Source organism: Dromiciops gliroides, chromosome 2, assembly GCF_019393635.1.
Source record: "Dromiciops gliroides isolate mDroGli1 chromosome 2, mDroGli1.pri, whole genome shotgun sequence".
In the NCBI taxonomy this organism is placed as follows: domain Eukaryota; kingdom Metazoa; phylum Chordata; class Mammalia; order Microbiotheria; family Microbiotheriidae; genus Dromiciops; species Dromiciops gliroides.
The window spans coordinates 110809563-110836437 of record NC_057862.1 but is presented as its reverse complement, the minus strand read 5'-3'; the positions used below and the strand labels follow the sequence as shown (position 1 = coordinate 110836437).

The 26875-nt window shown below is 39.7% G+C and overlaps 1 protein-coding gene across 4 annotated transcripts in view; it reads right to left on the bottom strand.

The window, feature by feature from the left end:
• The window catches only part of ARMH3 (armadillo like helical domain containing 3), a 219233-nt gene that overhangs the window by 163840 nt on the left and 28518 nt on the right, over positions 1 to 26875 (bottom strand). For 3 of the 4 annotated variants that reach the window (XM_043987615.1, XM_043987614.1, XM_043987616.1), the window contains 9 exons: positions 24032 to 24088; positions 23788 to 23934; positions 21282 to 21389; positions 17622 to 17714; positions 12083 to 12157; positions 11881 to 11967; positions 5295 to 5351; positions 1800 to 1843; positions 554 to 614 (listed from right to left, as the gene is read on the bottom strand). In XM_043987615.1, coding sequence (XP_043843550.1) covers positions 554 to 614; positions 1800 to 1843; positions 5295 to 5351; positions 11881 to 11967; positions 12083 to 12157; positions 17622 to 17714; positions 21282 to 21389; positions 23788 to 23934; positions 24032 to 24088 — 729 coding nt within the window. The remainder of the gene's footprint in view (positions 1 to 553; positions 615 to 1799; positions 1844 to 5294; positions 5352 to 11880; positions 11968 to 12082; positions 12158 to 17621; positions 17715 to 21281; positions 21390 to 23787; positions 23935 to 24031; positions 24089 to 26875) is intronic. The other variant, XM_043987617.1, reaches the window with a different exon arrangement.

Here is a 26875-nt window from a genome sequence, read left to right as displayed (position 1 = left end):
CTGAGTTCAAATCTGGCCTCAGACACTTGACACTTACTAGCTGTGTGACCCTGGGCAAGTCACTTAACCCTCACTGACCCGCAAAAAAAAATATATATATATATATCATCCCCAGAGCACCCAAGTCAAAAATAATCCTTTCTGCTACTCCAGCTTACTCCAACCATGACTATTGTGTTTTACTGCAGTCGCCCTCACTGTCCCTGTACCACATGTACTTGCAATTCTGCAGTTTAGTGTTAGAGAATGTAGCACTGGACAAGGAGTCAGGAAACCTGAATTTATATCTTACCTCAGACAGTTACTAGCTCGGTGACCTTGGGCAAATCAGAATCTCACCTCGGTTTCCTCAATGGTATAAAACAGGATAATAGCATATTTTTTCATAGGACTCTTTGTGAGGATCAAAGAAGATGACATATATAAAGCGTTTTTATAAATTGTTAAGCAGTAGACAAATGCTAGCTATTATTTTTATTTTCATTATTCTGAAGAGGGGTCTGGCGCGTTCAGATAGCATTTATTCTGAGCAATGATAACAAGTCAGGCTCACCATGTTAGTTAGAGCTGAGAAAAAGCCACTCTGGTGTTCTTCTTCTTTATCTTTGTATTGCCCTGAATAAACAAAAGAAAAAATTTGACTTTGATAATATTTATCATGATGATGGTTCTGTCTTAGCACTCTGAGCAAAAACAAAGAATTAGGGCATGAAATTTCTTCATAGAAAACTGGCCAGTCGCCTTTGAAGAAAACAACCACAGTAAAGACATGGCCTCTACAGTCGCCCCAGCTGCCCTGATGTTATGATGTACACCAGAATGCCTGTTCACTTTGGGAAAGGCTTGGAAAGAAGGAATGAGGAGTGTGAAAATCCTACACCATATGGGTGATTCCGTTATTTCCCAAACAGATTGTTACTTGAAAACCGTGACAGGGAAATTACTTTAAGACCATTACTGTGAAAATCTTGTTTGTCTTTGTAGGGAAAAGGAGATAAACTATTTGTGGTAACAGGACGTTTCTGAAATTCCAACACCCAGATTTTTCTGAGCAAAGCATGGACAAGAGCTGGTAAAACCCTGACCTGCACAAGTGGGAGCACTGCTGGCCTGTGTCTACTAATTACCAGCTCCTCTCACATTCATATGGAGGGGCAAATCTATAAACAAGTCCTCCAGAAAAGAGACTGTGGAGAGCTGCCATTGATTCCTGCTACAAAGGAAGCACCTTTCACAATTTTTCATCTCAAAGAGAATTATGTACCCAAACTTAAAATGTTCTTTTCTTATTTTTGTGCAATGCATATGGAAGTACCAAAGTTTGCAAAGGAGCATGTTGAGTGGTTAAAACCAGAGACGTTGGGGGCAGCTAGGTGGCGCAGTGGATAAAGCACCGGCCCTGGATTCAGGAGTACCTGAGTTCAAAGCTGGCCTCAGACACTTAACACTTACTAGCTGTGTGACCCTGGGCAAGTCACTTAACCCCCATTGCCCCACACACACAAAAAAAAAAACAACCCAGAGACGTTAAATTTGGAAGCTACTATCCTGTTCTAGCCCCCCCTCCTTGTTTCCACAATTTTGAGAACTGATTACTATAGCAAAGGCAACCTCCTATCACTTGATCCAGGGGATCAGCATCTAATACTAGTTTCTTTGCAAGCTGCATCCCAGTATACTCTCAGGGTAAAAGAAGATGAAACCACCCACAATCTCTACTTACCAAGGCCTCTGATGCAAACCTATTTCCAATTAATACTGGCTGAAAACCAGAACCACTTCTGGAAAGGTGGGCTTACCTATTGTATTCAGACAAAGCCTGAGCAACCACAAGTCCCATTCCCTGTAAAGAGACAAGACAACATAATAGGAGTGTAAGTAACCCTTTGGGGGTCAGGAAATCACTAGATGTACCTCTTCTAACCCAAGCCCAGCAAGTTGCACCTAGGAATTATCACTGAGGAAGAGAAATTGTGTGAGACAGGAAATGTCCAGAAGCAGAAAGGCCCTTCTTCCAAGAGAGATTTTTCAGATCTCATTTTCTAACTCAATGCTCCCAGACATTATTAAAATACAGTAACAAGGAGTAAGATAGACTAACCCAGATCATTGTCAGTTTCAGTGGGAACATTTCTGCCTTAGAAGTGCAGATTGAGTTAGACTCTTCAAATAAAAAGCTCTTAAATGTTTCCAAAACAACCACAACGTGTGAGGCAACGAGTCCCATGACAAATGAGAGCGTATGTAGGACAAGCCTCTTCCTTTTAGGCCATAGGAAAACAAAAGTACAAAGTGAAAGAACATCTGATGCACCAGGTAGCTTACTATCCTTCCCTGGGGACTTCCTGAGTGAATAATAAGAATTAACTAAGACACCCAGAAGGGGAGTGTTCGAACACAAACTTTACCTAAGGGAAAGTCAAAGCTCATGATGGGGAGATGAGAAAGAGGCATAATCCAGGAGTCTGGAGTCCTGTTTTCCTCCTTTAACAGACACTTCCTCTACAGAGAAGAGAAAACATTGCTCTCATTCTCAAGAAAATGTATGTTAGACATATATCTTCCCCCTTTCAACTTTATCGGGTAAGGCCTACAAATATGTATTTTCTGGCTAATTCTCAAAGGTACCTGTCACCTCTTACTCTCAACAGTCCCCCAGACTACTGGCCTTGCTGCCAGCTCAATCCCTGAAGCCACTGTCTAAGGAAACAGCCCCTGTGGAGAAGGGGCCTGCCATCTGTGCTACCACCAACACCAATTACCACTGCTGAGGCAGGCAAGACAACCTATCCAGAGCAATAAGTCATCCTAAGACAAAGCAAGTATCATGTGCCAAGCATGCTAACACCAACCATCAGACCATTAGCTCTACCACTAGCCTAGGCCCTGGAGTCATCAGGTGTTGTGGTACCCAGCTCCTCAACAGCCACAGAAGACCTGACATAAACTGAAGTTACTGAAAACCTGGAAATGAAAGTTCTCACTCCCAAAGTCATTAGCACCATCAGATGACTCAACATTAAAAACCATATGGTTTGGGGCAGCTAGGTGGCACAGTGGATAGAGCACCCCAGCCCTGGAGTCAGGAGTACCTGAGTTCAAATCTGGCCTCAGACACTTAACACTTACTAGCTGTGTGACCCTTGGCAAGTCACTTAACCCCAATTGCCTCACTAAAAACAAAACAAAACAAAAAAATCCATATGGTTTGGAAAAAGCACCGGCCCTGGATTCAGGACACTTACTAGCTGTGTGACCCTAGGCAAGTCACTTAACCCCCATTGCCCCAGAAAGAAGAAAAAAAAAACAACCATATGGTTACTCATTCCCCAATTGAGAAATGGTCAGAAGATATGAATAGGCAGTTTTCTGATGAAGAAATCAAAGCTATCTATTCCCATATGAAAAAATGCTCTAAATCACTATTGATTAGAGAAATACAAATTAAAACAATTCTGAAGTACCACCTGACACCTATCAGATTGGCTAATGTGACAAAAAAGGAAATAATAAATGTTGGAGAAGCTGTGGAAAAATTGAAACACTAATGCATTGTTGGTGGAGCTGTGAACTGATCCAACCATTCTGGAGAGCAATTTGGAATTATGCCCAAAGGGCTATAAAGCTGTGCATACCCTTTGATCCAGCAATACCACTTTTGGGTCTTTTTCCCAAAGAGATCATAAAAAAGGGAAAACAACCCACATGTACAAAAATATTTATAGCTGTTCTTTTTGTGGTGGCAAGGAATTGGAAATTGAGGGGCTGCCCATCCATTGGGAATGGGCTGAACAAGTTGTGGTATAATGAATGGAATGGAATCCATTGTGCTGTAAGAAACGATGAGCAGGAGGAGTTCAGAGAAACCTGGAAGGACTTGCATGATCTGATGATTAATGAGATGAGAGCAGAACCAGGAGAATATTGATACACAGTCATCATCAACATTATGTGTTGATCAACTGTGACAGACTTGATTCTTCTCAGCATTACAATGGTACAAGATAGTTTCCAAAGGGACTCATGATGAAAAGGCTCTCCAAATCCAGAAGAAAAAAAAAGAACCATGGAATATTGGATGCAGATTGAACCATACTATTTTTCTTTTGTTTTGGTGCTGTTGTTTTTCTTTTTGAGGTTTTTTCCTTTTTGCTCTGATTCTTCTCGTATAACATGACTAATGCAGAAATATGTATTAAAGTTATTGTAACATATATAACCTATATCAGATACTTGCTGTCTTGGGGGGGGAGGAGAGGTGAGAAAAATTTGAAACTAGAAATCTTATAAAAACAAATGTTGAAAACTATCTCTACATGTAACTGGAAAATAATAAAATACTTTCAAAAGAAACCAAAACCCAAACCATATGGTTGTACCAATAGAAATGAAATTACAGAAGAGGTATTACAATCTGCTTTGCCATTACACCTTAATGACCATGGGGCTATATGACTTGAAACTGAAACCTCCTCTATGTGCTGTCTCTCCCTTTAGAAGGTGAGCTCCTCGACCATTATACCATGATCAACTTTGATAAACTTAGCTCTTCTCAGCAATACAATGATCCAAGAGAGTCCCAAAAGACTCGTGATGGAAAATGATCCCAATATCCAGAGAAAGAACTATGGAGTCTGAATGCAGATCGAGCCATACTATTTTCACTTTTTTTTTCTTGCTTGTGGTTTTCCCCCTTTGTTCTGATTCTTCTTTCACAACATGACAATGTACAAATATGCTTTAAATTACTATATAAGATTGCTTGTGGGGGAAGGAAAGGAGGGAGGAAAAAAAATTTGGAACTCAAAATCTTATAAAAATGAATGTTGAGAAACTATTTTTACGTGTAACTGAAAAAAAATAAAATACTATTAAGTGGGAGAAAAAAGAATGTGAGTTCCTTGAGAATGGGGACTATCTTGCTTTTCCATTTGTATCTTGAATTTTGCATACAGCAAACATTTAATCAGTGATTATTCATTCATTCATTAATTCATTCTTTCAAGGGAATTTAACATAATCAGCTCAAAATGACAGGCAGCTATGGCCATTCAAATGTGCTATCAGATGGGCCATTTTGCTATGACCAATAAATCTTTTCCTCCAAACGTCCAGTCTTAAAAGAGCTCATGCTTCCAAGGGCCCCAGGAGCAGTCCTCTACAAAGAAACATAGTTTCCCTTTATATGGGGCCATATGAAATCCAGACAATAAACCGGGGCTGTTAAGGAATGTCTATGGTACTGAACACAGAATCAAGCAGAGAAGACAGTACACAAGGTGCCAAATACTCACATTGAGGGTGGCTTCATCATCCACAATAGACAGCTTTACAATATAAGGGTTCACGGACTGTTAAACAAAAGAAGAGGCTCCAGGTTACTTTGGCCTAGTTTAATAAAGAGCCCATTAGCTATTTAGCAAAGCACTGAACTAAAATGCTTCCACAGGGACTTAGCTCTCTGTCTCTGTCAATGCATAATGCTTCCTCTCATCGTACCCCAAGCCATCCATCCAGTTTCAATCCACCCTGCCTGAACCCCAATTACAAGTGACTAGACTTTCAAAGGATACATATACACACAAAGTCTTTCTGTCCCTTGACTGGACTGAAAAACTCAGGACTACAATCAACTCCTCCACCCTCTTCTATTAGTTGTTTTTAAGAGGTAAGTGAACACTCTGCAAAACCTACTTGGTCTTATTCTGCCAATGATCTGCTAAGTCCATGGGGACAGCTGACTCTGAGGATCCATAAGCATCCTCTCCCCAGTAGGCACTTCTTACTAAGTTGCTAACTTGCACTTATGGAGCATTTTCATCCCAAAGGCTCCCCAACCATTTCACCAGCCACACACAGGGTCTGATTCACCCACCCGTGAAACAAAGCCACCTTGGGGGTGGAAAGTGGCAGCTGCTTAACAGTCAGAGAGAGGCTGTTAATGGATCTGGTACCCAAATAACACGGCAGGGGGAACTAAAGGAAACAGGATGTAATTACCCAAACTACAATCTGGCCAAAGACACTGGGACTTAGTGATTGTCCCATCACTTGCTGTACTGGAAGATTTCGCTAGCACCTCCAGACCTAATCTTAGCTTGGCACCATATGAAAATAAGCTGTTGAACCCATACCTACAAAATTGAATAAGTACCAGTGACCCATTCCCCTGATATTCAAGGATATCAATTGGCTTAGGTATCTCAGTAAATAGATTTTGAAACCCAGGGGGATCAGGGAATAATAGTTCTCAGATCGATGGGTTTTACAACTATCAAGAAAGCCCATTATTGAAGGGCTTGGAACCTTCTGTGAAAGGCATTGCTGTAACCAGGGTCCCTTAACTGAACAGCATAATCCTCCACGTAGACCCAATTAAAACTAGTTTCTAGGGGCAGCTTTACTGTCTTAATAGGATGCAGAGAAAGATAATGCTGCATTATTAAAAACCTATATTGTAAAAAGGCTTCCTAGATGAAAACTGAAAAGGGGCCTGGGCTCATTTTATTTGCTGTCTTTTTGATCTCTCCAACGCTTCTTCCCACAGCTAACAGGCAAATGCTGCTGCTCAAATTACAAGCTCCAAATGAAGTCCAAGGGCACTCAGAGCTCAGAAGGGCAAAGTCAGCACTAAGCTAACCAGGAAATGCTGCCAGGTCTGATGACATGCCATCAAGAAGGAAACTCTTGGGGCAGCTAGGTGGTGCAGTGGATAAAGCACTGGCCCTGGATTCAGGAGGACCTGAGTTCAAATCTGGTCTCAGACACTTGACACTTACTAGCTGTGTGACCCTGGGCAAGTCACTTCACCCTCCCTGCCCTGCAAAAAACAAAAAACAAGAAGAAAACTCACCCTGCCCAGCTTGGGCTACATCGAGGCACAACAGAATTACAGATTTAGAGCTGGAAGGAACCTTAGAAGTTATCCAATCCAACTTTCTCATTTTACATATGAGGCCCAGATAGGTTAAGTGACTGGTCATGGGCAGGATGTAAACCCACGTCTTCTTAACTCCAGGTCTAGCAGTCTATCCACTCCACCATACCCACTGCCTCTAAGAACATGGGCAGTACCTGCCTTGGGTCTGACTTGAACCAGCAACCTAAGAATCATGGTCTTGTACTCAACAGTCCTCTAGTATACAGTTGAGCTACAGAATGTTGTGTCCATGTGAATAAGGGATAGAGTAAGTACACTGCAGCCATTGTTAAAGAAGTTACTGTAGCATGAATCAAAAGGTTGTTTCCCATGAACCCCACTTGCTTATGTTCCTTTCAAACCTGTTCTCCAGTTCAAAAGGAAATTATTTTAAACAAACAAAAAAAAAAGGAACAACTTACAAACAGATATAAGGGGGGAAAAATTCAGTTTGGGGAGAAATTCATGCTGAGGACAGGAGCTGCTATTGACTAAATTGGTGCTTTTTCCACAGAAGGGTGGTAAGGTCCATGTGGCCTGGGTCCTATATGTCACAAAATAATAATAATAGCTAGCATTTATATAGCATTTTAAGGGTTATAAAGCATTTTAAGTATAGTATCTCATTTGATGCTCACAATAACCCTATTATTTCCCCCCCAATTTACACATGAGGAAATTGAGGCAAACAGTAAGGAAATGACTTGCCCAGGGTCACAAAGATAGGATTTGAACTCAGGTCTTCCTGACACCAGGTCCAGTGCTCTACCCACTAGACCACCAAACTGCTGCAATGTGCTATTCCATGGGCACAGATCATGCCATACATACCTGTTTCAGTTTGTTGTTCTTTTAACCCCAGGACCTGCCTACTTTTCATACCACAGGGCAGCATTAAAAACATAGGGAGCTGGGGGCCAGCTAGGTGGCGCAGTGGATAAAGCATCAGCCATGGATTCAAGAGAACCTGAGTTCAAATTTGCATTCAGACACTTGACACTTACTAGCTGTGTGACCCTGGGCAAATCACTTAACCCTCATTGCCCCGCAAAAACAAACAAACAAAAAACATAGGGAGCCCTCACAGAATCTTTTCAATTTATAGGCTTATACTTTTATACCTCAAAAAAATTTAAGCAGTACTTGTTTTTACTCCCCTTCCAAGACCCTTTTTCCTTTACTCTTTTCCTGCCTCTGTAGAAGAGATGACCAAATGGAAAAATATTATTCCAAGTGAGGGGGCATATGCAACTAGGTCCTGATACCCCTCCCTCACTCTCGTCCCTAGGCCAGACCAAGCCATTATCTGCCTCCTCAGAGGCTGGCCAATCATCAAGCCTCTGTGCTGCCCCAAGCACCTTTCCTGAGAGGTTACAGCTTCTCCAGAACACAGACTGGTTTATACAGAATTCCATCTGCTTTGTGTTACTGACAATCATCCGGTTTTAAGTCCATCCGGAATTCCTCACAATTTTGTCAAGCTCCCTTCCCCTCCATGGTTACCCAGCTGCCTTAGTCACTTGTGGTGAAGGATTTTTATTAAAAGTTACAGAGCCCATTCCCCAATTGAGAAATGGTCAAAGGATATGAACAGGCAGTTTTCTGATGAAGAATCCAAAGCTATCTATTCCCATATGAAAAAATGCTCTAAATCTCTAATGATTAGAGAGATGCAAATTAAACAACTCTGAGGTAACACCTGACACCTATCAGATGGCTAAAATGGACAAAAAAGAAGATAATAAATGTTGGAGAAGCTGTGGGAAATTGGAACACTAATTCATTGTTGGTGGAGCTGTGAACTGATCCAACCATTCTGGAGAGCAATTTGGAATTATGCCCAAAGGGCGATAAAGCTGTGCATACCCTTTGACCCAGCAATACCACTTTTGGGTCTTTTTCCCAAAGAGATCATGGAAGGGGGAAAGGGACCCACATGTACAAAAATATTTATGGCTGCTCTTTATGTGGTAGCAAGGAATTGGAAGTTGAGGGGGTGCCCATCAATTGGGGAATGGCTGGACAAGTTGTGGTATATGAATACAATGGAATACTATTGTGCTGTAAGAAACGATGAGCAGAAGGAGTTCAGAGAAACCTGGAGGGTCTTACGTGAGCTGATGATGAGTGAGATGAGCAGAACCAGAAGAACACTGTACACAGTATTATCAACATTGAGTGTTGACCTACTGTGATGGACTATATTCTTCTCACCAATGCAATGGTACAGAAGAGTTCCAGGGAACTCATGATAGAAGAGGATCTCCAAATCCAAGAAAAAAAAAAAAACTGTGGAGTATAGATGCTGATTGAACCATACTATTTCTTTTGTTTTGGGTGCTATTGTTTTTTTTTTCTATTTTGAGGTTTTGCATTACTGCTCTGATTTTTTTCTCTTATAACAGGATTAATGCAGAAATAGGATTAATGTTATTATGTGTATATATATGTGTGTGTGTGTGTATATATATATATATATATATATATGTATATGTATATAGATATATAGATATAACCTATATCAGATTACCTGCTGTCTAGGGGAGGAGGGAGGGGAGGGAGGGAGAAAAATCTGAAATTGTAAAGCTTGTATAAACAAAAGTTGAGAACTATCTTTACATGTAACGGAAAAAATAAAATACCTTATATGTAATAAAAAAAAAAGAAAAGAAAGAAAAAAAGAATGAAGGACAAACTGCCACGATTTGAACACTAATTAAACTTCTTTGGTATTTGAAGATGTTAAAAAAAAAAAGTTACAGAGCCCAGACAAGTTTTGCCAAACAGCTTGCCTTAGTCCACCACTTTTATCTTTTTCAGAGTCTTCTGAAGAACCAAGATATAATTTAGCTTAGAAACAGATTCTCTCCTCTCCTCCTCTGTAATGTTCACTCTTTCAGACTATTTCAGGAGACATTACTGGGTTGAACCAGGGCCCAATTCCCTTGCAGAGAAAGAAAACTAATCCTAATACAGCCACTTGCATCCAAGCAGGATGTTTGGGGATGGATTACCTCTGCCATGTAAAATTCAACTCCCTTCAACTATCCCCCAGTGATTTTTCTCTGCTGTTTTTCATACTGCAGTAGTAGGACTCTAGAGTAGGTATTATTAACCTGGGTCCATGAACTTGCTTCTTAACAAATATGTTTGCCAACTCTATCTCAATGCCATTTATTTCCTTTTGTAATCTTATGTATTTTATATGTTCAAAAATTTTATAAATGTTAAAAATTTGTTTTTATATATAATTGGGGGGAAAAATAAAATACTAAATTAAAAAAGATTTATTCTGAAAAAGGGTCTTTAAGTTTCATCAGACTTCCAGAGGGGCCAATGACATAAAAAAAGTTAAGAACCCCTACTCTAGAGGCATGAGAAAAATCAAAATATCCATCAACCAGGCCCTCCAAGTTTTACAAGATAACAGGTATTTGTGATCAATGACATATTTATTTGTAGCTCTGTCATTCCATTCCTTTGTTCCTACACCATTCACCAAGACAAGCTATTGACTTCAGAATTTAAGACTAATAATATTGGTCCAAAGGTTCTAGTCCATCTTTGAACACAGAACAGTATTCCTCTCTTCTGCTATTCTATCCAAGAGAATGAGTCCAGTGTTTGCACTGCCCATAACTTTTCCTCCTCAACTAGAATGAACAGTCACAAAAACAGTCCCCCAGCAAACAGTCAGAAGAGCTTGGGAACTGACAGCTCTAGTATCCACTTTGATGGTTTCTGTTGTTTGGGTAAAAGGAATCAGGCTACCTAGAGAGGGTTCCTTGATGCTGTACTTGACAAAAGGCCAGTACAATACATTCCCCTGCTCCTATACACTGTTCTATACATGTCTCTTGGTCTTTTCATAAGTGTTTTCCTCCTTATTTGTGTGGTCTGCCTTTTGAAGAAGACGAGATAGATGCACTGGCAGGACTAGCATCTCTGGATTCAAAGGCACTGGAACCAAGAAACCAATAAATCAAGGAGCTAATTAATCCAGAAAAAAAAAAAACAAACTCCAGAGCTCCAAAACTAATATGGAAAAAAAGCTGTCTCCAGCTGCTAAATATGGGCCAAAAGCATTGCATAAGAACCTCCAAACCAAAGGCAACTCCAATACAAGTATCCCTGCTTTGAGAAATCTGCCAAATGAAAATCCAAATTTATCAAACAGATAAATTAGGGGATAATTACCTTACAGGAGGATTCACTATGGGGATTCTTAAACAGAAAGTTTCCCTGGTGCATTTAAAATAAGATTCAATTTACCAAAACTTACACACAAATTTTTAGGGACACATCTACTTCATAAAATAAGATCTACTGGGAATGTGTTACAAGGACTTTTTCTTTTCTTTTTTTTCCCAATAGGAGCTTAGGGAGGAGAGGATAGGGAGGGGAAAAGGAAAATAAGGATAAAAGGGTCATTGAGACATCTTCTTTTAAATGAAGAGAAGAGAAGAGAAGAGAAGAGAGAAGAGAAGAGAAGAGAAGAGAAGGAGAAGAGAAGAGAAGAGAAGAGAAGAGAAGAGAAGAGAAGAGAAGAGAAGAGAAGAGAAGAGAAGAGAAGAGAAGGGAAGAGAAGGGAAGGGAAGAGAAGAGAAAAGCACAGAGAATCAGGACAACTTTGAAAGCTACAGGTTGAACACACTAAACACTGAAAATAAAGCAAGTTGTATATACTCGCAATCTGCAGATTCATGTACAATCCTCTTCTTCTACTGCCCTATGGATATGGAAATATCTATTTTATTTTGTGTTTCTTATCTTCAGAATACAAGTAAACTTTTTATAAGATCTACCTGTAAAAGTCAAGATCAGACAACAGTGAGAACACAGGAAGAAGGGCAATTAATGTGGCAAAAGAAACCTAGTTTATGTAAAACAATATTTCTCAAAGAGTGTGACGTGGCACAACACAAAAAGGTCTGAGGATGTGTGGTGCAGGACACTCTCACCTCGTATTTCCTATAGTTCACCAACAAGGCCAGAAGGACAACAGCATCATACCCATGCTCCCTTCGACTTGGAGGGTGGGAGAGAATCTGCAACAAGAATCAGAAATGCAAGGTAGTGACACCTCCTGGCCCTGGGAAATTAAGACAAGAGACTCCCAGGGGAGGAGGATCATCTGTTCATCCACAAGAGGAAATGACCTACCTGTAAAATAGCTTCAAAGATGCTATTGATCATTACATATTCCAGGATAGTGTTTTGACTGATGTTATCTGTCACCTGCAAGCAAAAACGAGCTTTGTAAAGTCTGCACAGAGACCTAATTCTAACATAATATTCCCAAATCCAAGGGTTTGAAACACAGAAATGCTAACTTAAAAAGAGAAATATTAACTTTCTTGTAACTCGACAATGATTTAGTAAGCACTTTCTGAGTGCAGAATACTGTGTTAGATGCTGGGGGAGATAAAAAGTATGGATAAGACATAATCCTTTCTCTAGTAGTGCTCAGTCCAGTAGCTCTGTATGTGTGTACATATGCATACGTGAGCCTAGAATCACAAGGTACTGGGCCTTAATGCAGAATTTGAAACTAGTTCTTCCAGAACTTTATGCACCATATCGCTTTACTCATAAACATAATTATATAAATAATTGTGATTGTACAATGCATGATAAATGCCAAAATAATAATAGCTACATTTTTATAGCAATTACTATGTGCCAGGCATTGTACTAAGTGCTTTACAATTATTATCTCCTTTGATCCTCACAACCACCCTGGAAGGTATGTACCTATTTTCATCCCCATTTTACATATGGGAGGCAAACATAGTGTGAAGTGACTTGTCCAGGGTCACACGGCTAGGAAATGCCTGAGCTGGATTTGAATTCAGGTCTTCCTGACTCCCTGCCCAGTGCTCTGTACTGCACCACCAGCCATTATATTGAGTCAAGGGTGGAGGAGGGAAGTGGAGAGGGGGAGGGAATATTACCAACTGGAGTGATTCAGAGAAGGCTTCGAGGAAGAGAGAATAGTTCAACTGAGATCTAAAAGATAAGATGACTGAAGATGGGGGATAGGGAACACAGTGAACAGAAGCATGAGAAGTGTAAACCACAGGGCATGTTCAGAGATAATAACACAGTAAGGTTCTGTCATAGCACAAAGTCTGTCAAGATGAATCATAGGAAATAAGGTTGAAAAGCAGAGCAGTACCAGATTATAAAAGCCCTGGATGCCAAAGAAAAAGAACAACAGGGGCAGCTAGGTGGCGCAGTGGATAGAGCACCAACCCTGGAGTCAGGAGTACCTGAGTTCAAATCCAGCCTCAGACACTTAACACTTACTAGCTGTGTGACCCTGGGCAAGTCACTTACCCCAATTGCCTCACTAAAAAAAAAAAAAAAAAAAAAGAACAACAGAGAGTCACTAAAGGTTTTGGAGCACAAATGTGACATGACCACGTGAAGAAAATTAATCTGGCTACATGCAAAGGATGGTTTTAGAGGGGGAAGAGACAGGAAGACCTGTTAGGAAGCATCTGTGATTCTCCAAGAAGGTAGTAATGAAGGCTTGAACTTAGAGTGGTGGCAAACGAAACAGAAAGAGGACAGACTGAAGACATATTGTAAAGGTAGATTCAATAGCAGGTAAACAAAAGGAATTGACAGCAATAGTCTAAGAGAAATTTGGTAAGTGGCTGAACTAGAATGGAATAGTCTCAAATAGGACTAAGCCAATTGATTAGATACAAGAGCTAAGGGAAGGAAAAGAAGCAAAGGTAACCCTGCGCATTTCAAGCATGGGAGATTGAAAGAATGGTGATGATGTTGAGAGAAATAGTGAAATCAGAAGAACAGTTTGAGGAAAAAAGCAATTTGGGGGTTTTTTTGTTTATTTTTTTGTTGTTGTTGTTGTTTGCTTGTTTTTTGCAGGGCAGTGAGGGTTAAGTGACTTGCCCAGGGTCACACAGCTAGTAAGTGTCAACTGTCTAAGGCCAGACTTGAACTCAGGTCCTCCTGAATCCAGGGCCAGTGATTTATCCACTGCGCCACCTAGTTCTCCCCCAAAACAATTTGTAACTCAACATCTTGCAGCCCAATATGATACACATTTCTCACAAGCACAATTGCCAAAAGAGAAATAATTAGCAAACTAGAGGTTCAAGAAACTGAAAAATGTTCATTTGCCTCATGCCCCCCAACAAGAGTTTGGGCCAGAAGAATTCTGCATCTAAGGTCTAGGGGACCAAGAGGCAATGGTGGAGAGAGGGAACACATGTAGGTAAAAGTGATCAGACCCCAAAGGGCTATGGGACTGTTCATACCCTTTGACCCAGTGGTACCACTGCTAGGTCTGTATCCCAAAGAGACCATAGAAAAGGAAAAAGGACCCACATGTACAAAAATATTTAAAGCAGCTCTCTTAGTGGTGGCAAAGAATTGGAAATCGAGGAAATGCCCATCAATAGGGGAATAGCTGAACAAGTTGTAGTATATGAATGTAATGGATACTATGTGCTGTAAGAAACGATTGAGCAGGAGGAGTTCAGAGAATCCTGGAAGAACTTACATGAACTGATGCTGACTGAGAGAGCAGAACCAGGAGAACATTGTACCACAGTAACAGCAACATTGTGTGATGAACAATGGGGATAGACTTGGCTCTTCTCAGCAGTGCAACGATCCAAAACAGTTTCAAAGAACTCAATGATAGAAAATGTTCTCAACATCCAGAAAAAAATAACTGAATTATTGAATGCAGATTGAATCATACTGTTTCTATTTTAGACTTTTTTTCCTTCTTGTTTGAGGTTTTTCCTTTGTGCTCTGATTCTTCTTTCATAAGAAAGAAGAAATATGTAGAAATATGTTTAATGTGATTGTACATATACAACCTATATCAGACTGCTTTCCATCTTGGGGAGGAGGAAGGGAAGGGAGGAAGGGAGTGAAAAAAAAAATTTGGAACTAAAAATCCAGTGAAAACAATGTTTGAAAACTATCCTTATATATAATATGTAACTGGAAAATAATTTAAAAAAAAATTTTTTTTTAAGTGACCAGACATGTGGACCACAAAAAGAGAAGCAAATTCAGAGAAGGTGCTAATCCAACAGACAGAAAAACTGACAGAGACAATGAGGGGTGCACACACATTTATTCCCTGATGAGGTACAAGATGATAAGATGGTAAGATCAAAGAGACAGAGATCAAAAGTGGGCAGAACCTAGATCTAATGTAGTCCAAAATCAGGACATAGGCTGGAAGAATGAGCAAGCAAAGTAGAATCCCACCATAAAAAAACTATTATAGTGACAGGAATACTCAGGATACAAACACAGAAAAAGAAGAAATAACTCCAAAACATTTACAAGCAAAACATCAAAAGAAAAACACAATTTGGGCACAAGTTCAACTAGAATTCTTGGAAGAAAGAGTTGGGGGGGACGGGTTAAATGTTTTATAAGTGCTAGAAGAAAAAACTGGAAATAAATTAAAACTATAGAAGAAAGAATGGGAAAGATCAATACTTTACCCAAGCAACAAACTCATTAAAAATTAGAATGGAGCAAATAGAGGATAATGACTCCATGAGTCAACAAGAAATATTTAAAACAAAGTAAAAAGTCTGAAAAAATAGAAGAAAATTAAAGGTACTATGACCAAAAAAAAAAAAAAACCTGACCTAGAAAACAGATTAAGGAGAAATAATTAAGAATCAATGGACCAGGGCAGCTAGGTGGCGCAGTGGATAGAGCACCTGTCCTGGATTCAGGAGTACCTGAGTTTAAATCTGGCCTCAGACACTTAACACTTACTAGCTGTGTGACCTAGGCAAGTCACTTAACCCCAATTGCCTCACAAAAAAGGAAAGAAAGAATCAATGGACCAAGGGCCAGCTAGTGGCACAGTGGATAGAGCACTGGCCCTGGATTCAGGAGGACCTGAGTTCAAATCTGGCCTCAGATACTTGACACTTACTAGCTGTGTGACCCTGGGCAAGTCACTTAACCCCAATTGCCTCATCAAAAAAATTTTAATTTAATTAAAATTTTAATTAATTAATTTAAATGTATATCCATTTCTAAAAGCAAAAAAAAAAACACTAAGAGATAAGGAAATATATAAATTAGTGTCAGAATGTCTACAACAGTGCTATAGACATCACATAGGACAAAAGCTGAGAAAAGGCTATCTGACTTAGTAGTTAAGTAATTGTTGATAACCCAAGATAGCAATTTCAGTTGAGTTGTAGGGTCAGAAGTGGACTACAGGGGGCAGATAGGTGGTGCAGTGGATAAAGCACTGGTCCTGGATTCAGGAATACCTGAGTTCAAATTGTGAGATTTTCCCCAACCCTTAGATATGTGATTTGTCTATTAGGTATAAGTAAACTAGTCAGTTATCAGCATATAGTGTATATATTGTGATTTAACCTGTTTAGGTATTTCTCACAAAACAAATAAGGCAGTAGTGCTTATAGAATGTTGTTAGATGAAGACAAGATTGACTTCAGCCTTGACAAATACTTATTGTATACAATTGTGAATATGTCTTTTTAGAAAAATTAAAAAGTTGGACTGTCCCATTTTACATGGCAGTATGCCAAGAAAATGACTGTCCATTTGTAGACTGAAAGTCCAAACATACAGTATTTTGACTGACTTTATGTTCCATAATGTACTATAAATTGGGAGGAGTTTGTCTAAAATTAGTATAGTATATAAGCATTTAAGTCTCATAGGGGTATAAAAGTATGTGGTCTGGTACTGCTCGGGGTCTTTGGGTCCTAGACCTGAGACCGGCTTTATTGTGAGACTGGTACTTTCTCTCAATAAACCTATCTTTCTATGGCTTGGAGACTTCATTGATTCTTTCCTTCATTGGACTTAGAAATTTTTGCGACAAAATCCAGCCTCGGACTCTTGATACTTACTAGTTGTGTGACCCAGGGCAAGTCACTTAACCCTCACTGCCCCACAAAAAAAAAAGAACCAATATACAGTTAACTAAAACTTCAAAAAATTGAAGGTTTTAGGGAGGCTTTTTGGGGGGGCAGCTAGGTAGCTCAGTGGATAAAGCATTTGCCCTGGATTCAGAAGGACCTGAGTTCGATTCCAGCCTCAGACATGTGACACTTACTAACCTGTGTGACCCTAAACAACTCACTTAACCCTCATTGTCCCGCAAAAAAAAAAAAAAAAGAAAAAGAGGATTGCAAAGGGTAGAGAAGGGAGTAGGAGATGAATATATGGAGGCAATGATAGTAAAACAACTTGTCAGAGGAATATGGCTATGAAAGGGACAACAGATATAAGATGATAGCTTGAGGGGATGGCAAGGTCAGATGAAGTTTTTTTTAAGGATAGAAAAAACCTAGGCAAGATTAGAACACTCCAGAAGCTTTCAAAAGAATAATCAGTCTTTTCCTCAATACTCAAGGAAGTCAATTCCCTAAAAAGGTACTTTAAAAATAACATTGGAAAACAAAAAACAAAAAAAATAAAATAAAATAACACTGACATCATATACCACCCAGCCTGAAAATACCACTTTCCAAGAATACAATTGCAGGATATCTTTATCCAGCATGCCTCTTCTGAACACCCAGTTCTAATGGTGTCCTAATCTAAAGCATTTTTCTCTTATCCTTCTTTATTTGAGTCTCAGTTTTTAAGGATGTATGGGAGTATGGATTACTATCTAACAGATGAACAAGCAAGGTGTGCTACTTACAGTGACCAAACAAAGGAGAAGTTTCAGACATAAACTCTTCAGACTTTCAGAACCTTCTGCACAAAGCAAGGAATCCAAACTCTCCATCAAATTCTGGGAAAGAGATTCATATGTACTTAATCAGAGCAAAGCAGTGACTACCCCAAATACCTCACACCTCCCCTTGCCAAGCTCCTGCTTGTGCTGTAGACAGTAACAACTCACAACACTCAATTATCAATTAAATGAATGCCCCACCCCAGGCCTTGTCACATCAGGAGACAGGAGGAGACAGTGTTAAGAGACACCTCTGACAGTAAAGCTGATCTGAAAGATGCTTTAGAACAGCTGTGCAGAAAAATTAATTTAATAACCTACCAAATGAAAGTGTTCACACCAGATCGTTCCCAAAGGCATAACTCTCTATACTACAGAGTGAAATAAATAAGAATGGCAACATTTTTTTTTATTAAGATCTGTCATAAACTCTTCCCAACTGCATGTACTGACCAATTCAGGATGCTTTCATTCACACCCAGAGGTCTGCAGGAAGCCTGGTGTGCTGGCACACCCTGGGGACAAGCAATACAATATTCTTTCCCCTTTGTTCACACCAGGTATTGCCCCTCTGTCCCCAGAACAGTAGAGTTCATTCTTTCCTGGCTCCCCACAGAGAGACTTAAACTATTGAAGGAATGATTCCCTCAGCCACAAGCATAGGAGAGGAAGACACAAAATGTTCAAAAATGCACATTACTGAATGACACTGGCAAGAATATAATCAAAGATAAGTTAATAAACTCAGGTGAAGCAGGAGAGAGACAACAAAGTACAAGACAAAAAGCATTTGACAAGACTTAAGAAACTAAGTTCAAGTCATGGCTCCACCATTTATTAGCTATCAGAGCTTAAACAGGTCACTTAACCACCTGGAGCCTCAGTTTCTTCATCTATGAAATGAATACAATAATAATTACACTATCTACTTCAGAACTTTTGTAAAGAAAATGCTTTTAAAACGGTGTCATTTTTTGAATTTAAAAATGCTTTAAGCACTATATAACTGAGAGCTATTATCAAGTATCTGAGATCTCAACTATATGAACGTGGAAAAAGACTCTTGTTAAAATGTGATTCCAATTGAGAAATGGTCAAAATATATGAACAGGCAGTTTTCAGATGAAGAAATGAAAGCTATCTATGATCATATGAAAAAAATATTCTAAATCACTATTGATTAGAGAATCGCAAATTAAAACAACTCTGAGGTACCACTTCATACCCATCAGATTGTTTAATATGACAAAAGGGGAAAATAATAAATGTTGGAGAAGATGTATAAAAATTGGAACACTAATGCATTGTTGGTATAGTTGTGAACTAATCCAACCATTCTGGACAGCAATTTGGAACTATGCCCAAAGGGCTATAAAACTGTGCATACACTTTGTTTTTGTTTTTTGGGGTTTGGGGGGGCAATGGGGGGTTAAGTGACTTGCCATGGGTCACACAGCTAGTAAGTGTCAAGTGTCTAAGGCCGGATTTGAACTCAGGTCCTCCTGAATCCAGGGCCAGTGCTTTATCCGCTGTGCACCTAGCTGCCCCCTGTGCATACCCTTTGACCCAGAAATACCACTACTAGGTCTCTATCTCAAAGAGATCATAAAAAAGGGGAAAAGGGCCCACATGTATAAAAATACTTCTAGCCGCTCTCTTTGTGGTAGCAAAGAATTGGAAATTGAGGGGATGCCCATCAATTTGGGAATGGCTAAACAAGTTGTGGTATATGAATTAACAAATACTGTTGTGCTATAGAAATGATGAGCACCTTTTCCTTAAGATTGGGCCGAAGGCAAAGAAGGAAGTGGTTGTTCCCCCAAGACAGAAAGCCAAGTCAAGGCTTTGAAGGCCAAGAAGGTGGTATTTGAAGGGTGTGCATAGCCACAAAAGAAGAAGATCAGGACATCCCCCACCTTCCGGTGACCCAAGACTCTAAGGCTTCGAAGGCAGCCCAAGTACCCTCGGAAAAGTGCCCCGAGGAGAAACAAGCTTGACCACTATGCCATCATTAAGTTTCCCTTGACCACTGAGTCTGCTATGAAGAAGACAGAGGACAACAACACCCCTGTCTTCATTGTGGATGTCAAGGCCAACAAGCATCAGATTAAGCAAGCTGTAAAGAAGCTTTATGACATCGATGTGGCCAAGGTCAACACACTGATCAGGCCTGGTGGAGAGAAGAAGGCCTATGTCCGACTGGCTCCAGACTAGGATGCTTTGGATGTTGCCAACAAAATCGGAATCATCTAAACGGTGTCCAGGAGGACTCAGTTCAAATGTTTCCCCAGACACTTGACACTTAATAGCCACGTGACCTTTCATTCATCAGCAACTCACTTTACCCGAATTGTCCCGCATACTAAAAACCTGGAAAGACTTAAGTGGACTGATGCTAAGTGAAGTTAGCAGAACCAGGAGAACATTGTACTCACTACCAGCAACACTGTTTGATTATCAGCTGTGATAGACTAAGCTCTTCTCAGCAATACAATGATTCAAGACAATTCCAAAGGACTCATGATAGAAAATGCTTTCCACATCCAGAAAAAGAACTGTGAAGGGGCAGCTAGGTGGCACAGTGGATAGACCACCGGCCCTAGATTCAGGAGGACCTGAGTTCAAATCCGACCTCAGACATTTTACACACTTACTAGCTGTGTGACCCTGGGCAAGTCACTTAACCCCAATTGCCTCACCAAAAAAAAAAAAAAAAAAGAACTGTGGAATCTGAATGCAGATTGAACCATAATATTTTAATTTTTTTGGTTGTTTTTTGTTTTTTGAGGTTTTTCACTTTTGTTCTGATTCTTCTTTTACAACATGACTAATGTGGAAATATGTTTAAAGTTATTGTATATATATAACATCTCAGATTGCTTTCAGTCTTGGGGAGGGGAAAGCAGAGGAGAAAAATCTAGAACTTAAAATCTTACAAAAACGAATGCTGAAAACTACCTTCACGTGTAACTAGAAAAAAATACTATTATGATTGGAAAAAAAATTTTTAATGTGATTCCAAGGACTTGGATTATTTGCACATATACATATATTATGCTTCATATAAATGAAATGTTTTTCTTACCTGACAACATTAAGTATTCTAATTTTTGTTATAAAGAAAAGGAATAAAGTTATTCTGACAATGAGTTATGGGTAATTATATCTTCAAAGCTGACATGATCAATAATCATTTAATTTATAAATGAAATGTGGAAAATATTGTGAGAAAATGTATCAGAATGTGAGTTTTATGAAGAAAGTTTCAGTCCTTAATGTTTGGAACTAAAGACACAGAAATATGAAGTATAATAAGTATAATAAATATGAAGTATAATAATTACATGATTTAACAGGTCAAAAATTAAAACAGCAGTACCTCAATTACACATATAGTTGAGGGAAGTGCTGTTCTCAGCTAAATTCTGGACTTTAAAATGTCCTCTATTCAAATAAATCATTACTTTCTTTGTTGGGAAGCAAATAAAAATGTCCAAATCACTTATAGTTGTTTTCCATCTACAAATTTGTTAGCCCATTTGTCTGCAGATGGTCTCCATCAAGTGCAGCTATTTACTGAGCAGCAACAGCAGCCTACAAGCGCATCTTTAAAAACAGTCTCACCTTCATGCACAGCTCTGCCTTGTCAAAGCCCATCAGCATGTTGATAATGTCAAACCCAGAAGTGGACTTATTCTTCTGATGAACCCCTCTAATGAGTGCACACAGGGTCTACAGAGACAAAAAGAAGGAATCATTTCCAAATAAAAGAGTAAGCAGTCTTGTCACTGGGGAAAGAATAACGTCGGTGTCGAACTCTCTGAGGCTACCAGTCTTAAATATTTTGAATTTATACCTTTTAGTTCAACTTTTACTTTCCACGTTCAAAGATTCATGCCCTATATATTCAAGAAATATTTATTAAGCACCTACTCTATGTCAAGCATTCTGCTAGGCACTGTGGGAAAAGCAATCCTTGCCTTCATTTAGCTTATAGGCTAGAAGGGGATAAGATATATACACCATTGACAATAATATTACATGAAAAATGCATCGGAGAGTTGAAAACATAGTTCTCTGTGAAATCTAAGGGGGAAATCTGTTACTAAACAGAAAGATCAGCGAAGGCTTCATGGATGAGATGGCATCTGAGCTGGTTTTAAAGGAGAAATAAGTGACATGGGGAAGGGAGAAAAAGGGTAAACAGGTAAAGGAAACAGGTAAAGGGACTGAGGTGGGAAAGCACAGAATATTTGGGGAAAAGTATGGAAGGCTGGAAGCCCAGAGTGGCCTAATATGACTAAATTATAGAGTGGATGCAAGGAAACAGTTTTTGGGGTTTTTTTGCAGGGCAATGGGGGTTAAGTGACTTGCCCAGGGTCACACAGCTAGTAAGTGTCAAGTGTCTGAGGCCGGATTTGAACTCAGGTACCCCTGAATCCAGGGCTGGTGCTTTATCCACTGCGCCACCTAGCCGCCCCCAGGAAACAGTTTTAAAAAATAAAAAAAGGCTTGACAGGTAACCCAGCACCAGAGAATAGAAAGCCTTGAAAAGACAGGGAAAGACATTCAAACTTTACCTTGGAAAGCAATGTGAAGCCATGAATGATTTTGTGGAAAGGAATGACATGAACAAATCTATGCATTAAAAAATTATTCTAGCAACAGTACAAAAGATAGAGTAAAGACAAGAGTGGGTGGGGGCAAACAAGCCTGCCTACAGCTCTTGCAACAGTCCAGCTCCTACATGCAAACACAGCATGAGCCTAAGCTTGAAAAACATTCACACTCAGAAATAGCAAGAGGAACAGCAATAAACCAGATCATTAATAAATTTTCTTTTTCTAAAGAGCCTGCTTATCAAGAGGCTTGTCTCCTTCCTAAGCCCATGACAAACATGTGCTGCGTCCATCTGCATCACCTCATCACCAATGTGGTTCAATGTGATCTGTATGAGCAAAACCAAAGAACTGAGTAGGAAATGACAAGCAAGCAAGCTTGCAATCTCAAGACACTCACAGCTCAACCAACCCCATCTCCTCACCTGCCCCCTCCACAAAAGCCCTTTGTTTCCCTTTCTGAACTTTAGTCCTCCTTCATCCAAATGGCCTGGTACCACTGCTTCCTGCCAATGAACCATCTTCCCTCTTTCCTATTCTCTATACACTCTTTTTCTTCCAACTGTCCATCCCCAGAGATCTCTGCTCCTCCACTGAAGACGCTGAATAGGGTGACTCCAGTGGGTCTTCAATACAAGTGTCACAGAACTAGAAGGATCATCAAGCAACACTCAGAAGCCTTAGCCATCACAACAGCAGCCACTGCGTCTTTTTTTAGTCATTTTTCCATAAAAGCAAATAGTACTGAGACAAGTTCTATGACTTCATTTGTGCTAACTGAGAACTTTATCACACCTCCCAACAAAAGGAGCAACTGCAGTTACAGGAAATGCAACTTTTCCCAAAGTATCCCAATAAAATCTTTGTTCTCTTGTTAACTATTTCTTCTCTGTCCTTCTTGTCTGCCAAATAAGTTGACCCCCTGAAACAGGATCTTCCCTTCAGGGTCATGGTCAAAGCATTGACAAAATAACTACTGACAACCAGAGAAAATTCTCCAAAATTCTGTCAGATTTTATTATTCACTGATTCAGAATGGGTATTAACACACTCTCTGAGGCTCAGTTTACCCCTCCATTCATTAAGCAGACCTGAAGATTCTGTCAGAGGCTCTGGCCTTAAAACTTGAGATACAGCTGTAGAGATTAACAAAATTACTACTGTAAGGTCAACTTGTCTTAACTAGGAAGACTCCTAAACAAATATACTGTATCCATGACCATTTTTCTGCCCTTTTGGGGAGGGTTGGGGGGGTAGAGGGGCAATGAGGGTCAAGTGACGTGCCCAGGGTCACACAGCTAGTAAGTGTCAAATGTCTGAGGCCAGATTTGAACTCAGGTCTTCCTGAATACAGGGCTGGTGCTTTATCCACTGTGCTACCTAGCTGCCCCCATGACCATTTTTAAAAAATATCCCAAGCCCACAAGTGAGTCTAGACTGAATAGAATCCCTCACATCTGTAACACTTCCCCTTCTACTAAATAAGAATCCTTTGTTTCTCAGCATTATACCTGCAATGCATTGACAACTCGAATTGGGTGCTCCTCTCCCAAAGCCTGGATACAGTGTTGGAACAAACAATTAATGTTATCTTTGATCTTCATTAGTTCTTCTCCATCCAGAGATTCCAATTTGCCCTCAAGGTAGTCCAGATTCACCTGTCAGTGAGACAGTAAATATCTGAGTGTATTTCCTATGCAGAGCTGAGAGGCATCTTGGGTACAGGAAAATTAGCAAAGGCACAGCTCAGCCTACCTTCATGAGGAAGAGCTCCTCCCAGAATCGAGGGCTGCATTTACTAGGGTCCTCTGTCCTGAAACAAACACAGTGTTCAGCATCCCCAGACATATCCTTTGATTAATAGTATATTTAGGTAGGTAGGGAATAACCCTACATTAATCTCAACTTTTGAGACTGGCTTTTAACTTTTAATTACTTTTAGCATATTGGTCATTCTAAAATATTTTAATGGAGAATAGGTTAGTTCTTTCTCAAATTGAACTATGTGCAAGAATATTTCTTCCCTACAGATAGTTCAGAAATAATGAAAAAGGTTTTCCTCAGACTTCTTCCTCAATCCTCTCAGAAAACTTATAGACAGCTAATACTAGCCCCACTGTAGAGAAGAGAATGATATCCAGAAGTTAAGTGACTTGCCCCAAGTCACAGAATTAGAAAGCCAGTAGAACAAGAACTAGAACCACTTGTACTACTTCAAAATCCAGAGCTTTTTCTACTACACTTGAGCCCTATTCTATTTATGCTCCCATATGCCCTTAACCCTCCACTTCTGCTTTATCTTAGTATGCTACTTCCTTATTAAATTTCTATTAATAAGTAGTGTTGGCTTTAAAAAATTGGGATGTTTGAAAGCTATTGCTAAGAAATTTGAAGTTTTGCTCAAAGCTCTAGAAAACCAAAAACTTCTGGGAAATATGTAAATTACAAGAAAGAATCTATCATTTTCTGGCAAGGAAGACCTTAATGACATAACAAAGTCCACCAGCCATTGAATTTAATATTGCCTTACCTTAAAGGGACCCTTTTAATAGTCTAAAATAATCATTGGATCATCTTTTCCATAACCAACAAAGACTGGCAAATGGGTCACAAGCTCCCTTACAAGGCTTTATATGGACTCTTGTGCTCAGTGACCAGTCATACTGGGTCCTCTTCCTCCTTTCTGGGTGTTTCCTTTTGATTCCTGCTCCTGTACTGGGCATCTTGGGACCCCATCTAGCTGCCTTCTTCTCCCAGAATCCTTATATTGCATCAAACCAGTTACGTACACCACACTTAACTCAAAAATGGCCTCCGTGGTTCCCTAGCACTTGTTTATTCTGTCTGCATGTCTTCTTATATTCTGAATAATTGACCTAGAAATTTAACTTTGGCATCCTTTTTTTGTTTGTTTGTTTGTTTGCAGGGCAATGAGGGTTAAGTGACTTGCCCAGGGGTCACACAACTAGTTAAGTGTCAAGTTTCTGAGGCTGGATTTGAACTCAGGTCCTCCTGACTCCAGGGCCGGTCCTCTATCCACTACGCCACCTAGCTGCCCTGGGATTCTTTTAACATACACTCTGTCCTCCTCCCCTTAGAATTCCTATATCCTTTTAAAACTCAGCTCTACAATTTGGAATTATGCCCAAAGGGCTATAAAGCTGTGCATACCCTTTGACCCAGCAATACCACTTTGGGGTCTTTTTCCCAAAGAGACCTTTTTTTTTTTTTTTTTAGTGAGGCAATTGGGGTTAAGCGACTTTACCAGGGTCACACAGCTAGTAAGTGTCAAGTATCTGAGGCTGGATTTGAACTCAGGTACTCCTGAATCCAGGGCCGGTGCTCTATCCACTGCGCCATCTAGCTGCCCCCCAAAGAGATCATAAAAAAGGGAAAAGGACCCACATGTACAAAAAATATTTATAGCTGTTCTTTTTGTGGTGGCAAGGAATTGAAATTGAGGGCTGCCCATCCATTAGGGAATGGCTGAACAAGTTGTGGTATATGAATGGAATGGAATTCCATTGTGCTGTAAGAAACGATGAGCAGGAGGAGTTCAGAGAAACCTGGAAGGACTTGCATGATCTGATGATTAATGAGATGAGCAGAACCAGGAGAATATTGTACACAGTATCATCAACATTATGTGTTGATCAACTGTGATAGACTTGATTCTTCTCAGCAATACAATGGTACAAGATAGTTCCAAAGGACTCATGATGGAAAAGGCTCTCCAAATCCAGGAAAAAAAAAAAAGAACCATGGAATATGGATGCAGATTGAACCTACTATTTCTTTTGTTTTTGGTGCTGTTGTTTTTCTTTTTTGAGGTTTTTCCTTTTTGCTCTGATTCTTCTCTTATAACATGACTAATGCAGAAATATGTTTAAAGTTGTTATACATATATAACCTATATCAGATTACTTGCTGTCTTGGGGAGGGGGGAGGGAAGGGAGGCAAGGGAAAAAATTTAAAACTAGAAATCTTATAAAAGTTGGTTCCGGCCTCAGACACTTGACACTAGCTATGTGACCCTGGGCAAGTCACTTAACCCCCATTGCCCCAGAAAAAAAAAATACAAAAAACAAACAAAAACAAAACAAATGTTTGGGGCAACTAGGTGGTGCAGTGGGATAGAGCACCAGCCCTGGAGTCAGGAGACCTGAGTTCAAATCAGCCGCAGACACTTGACACTTACTAGCTGTGTGACCCTGGGCAAGTCACTTAACCCCAATTGCCTCACCCCCCCCCAAAAAATAAAATGTTGAAAACTATCTCTACATGTAACTGGAAAATAATAAAATACTTTTATAATAAAATAAAAAACCTCAGCTCTAGAGCTCACTGCTACATGAAGTATTTCCTGATATCCCTTTAGGTTACATTTTGTTTACCGTGCACATACTTTGTATTGAATTATGTGGAAAAATTTTAATTCCCCCAGTAGAATGTAAACTCCTTAAGGCAATGACTGTTTCATTTTTGTCTTTGTATCCTAAGCACATGGTCCCAAAGACATAGACACATTTAAGAAATGCTGAATTGACAGAACTCAATGAACTTAATGGTCCTTTATTATTGTCAATTATCACATCCTAA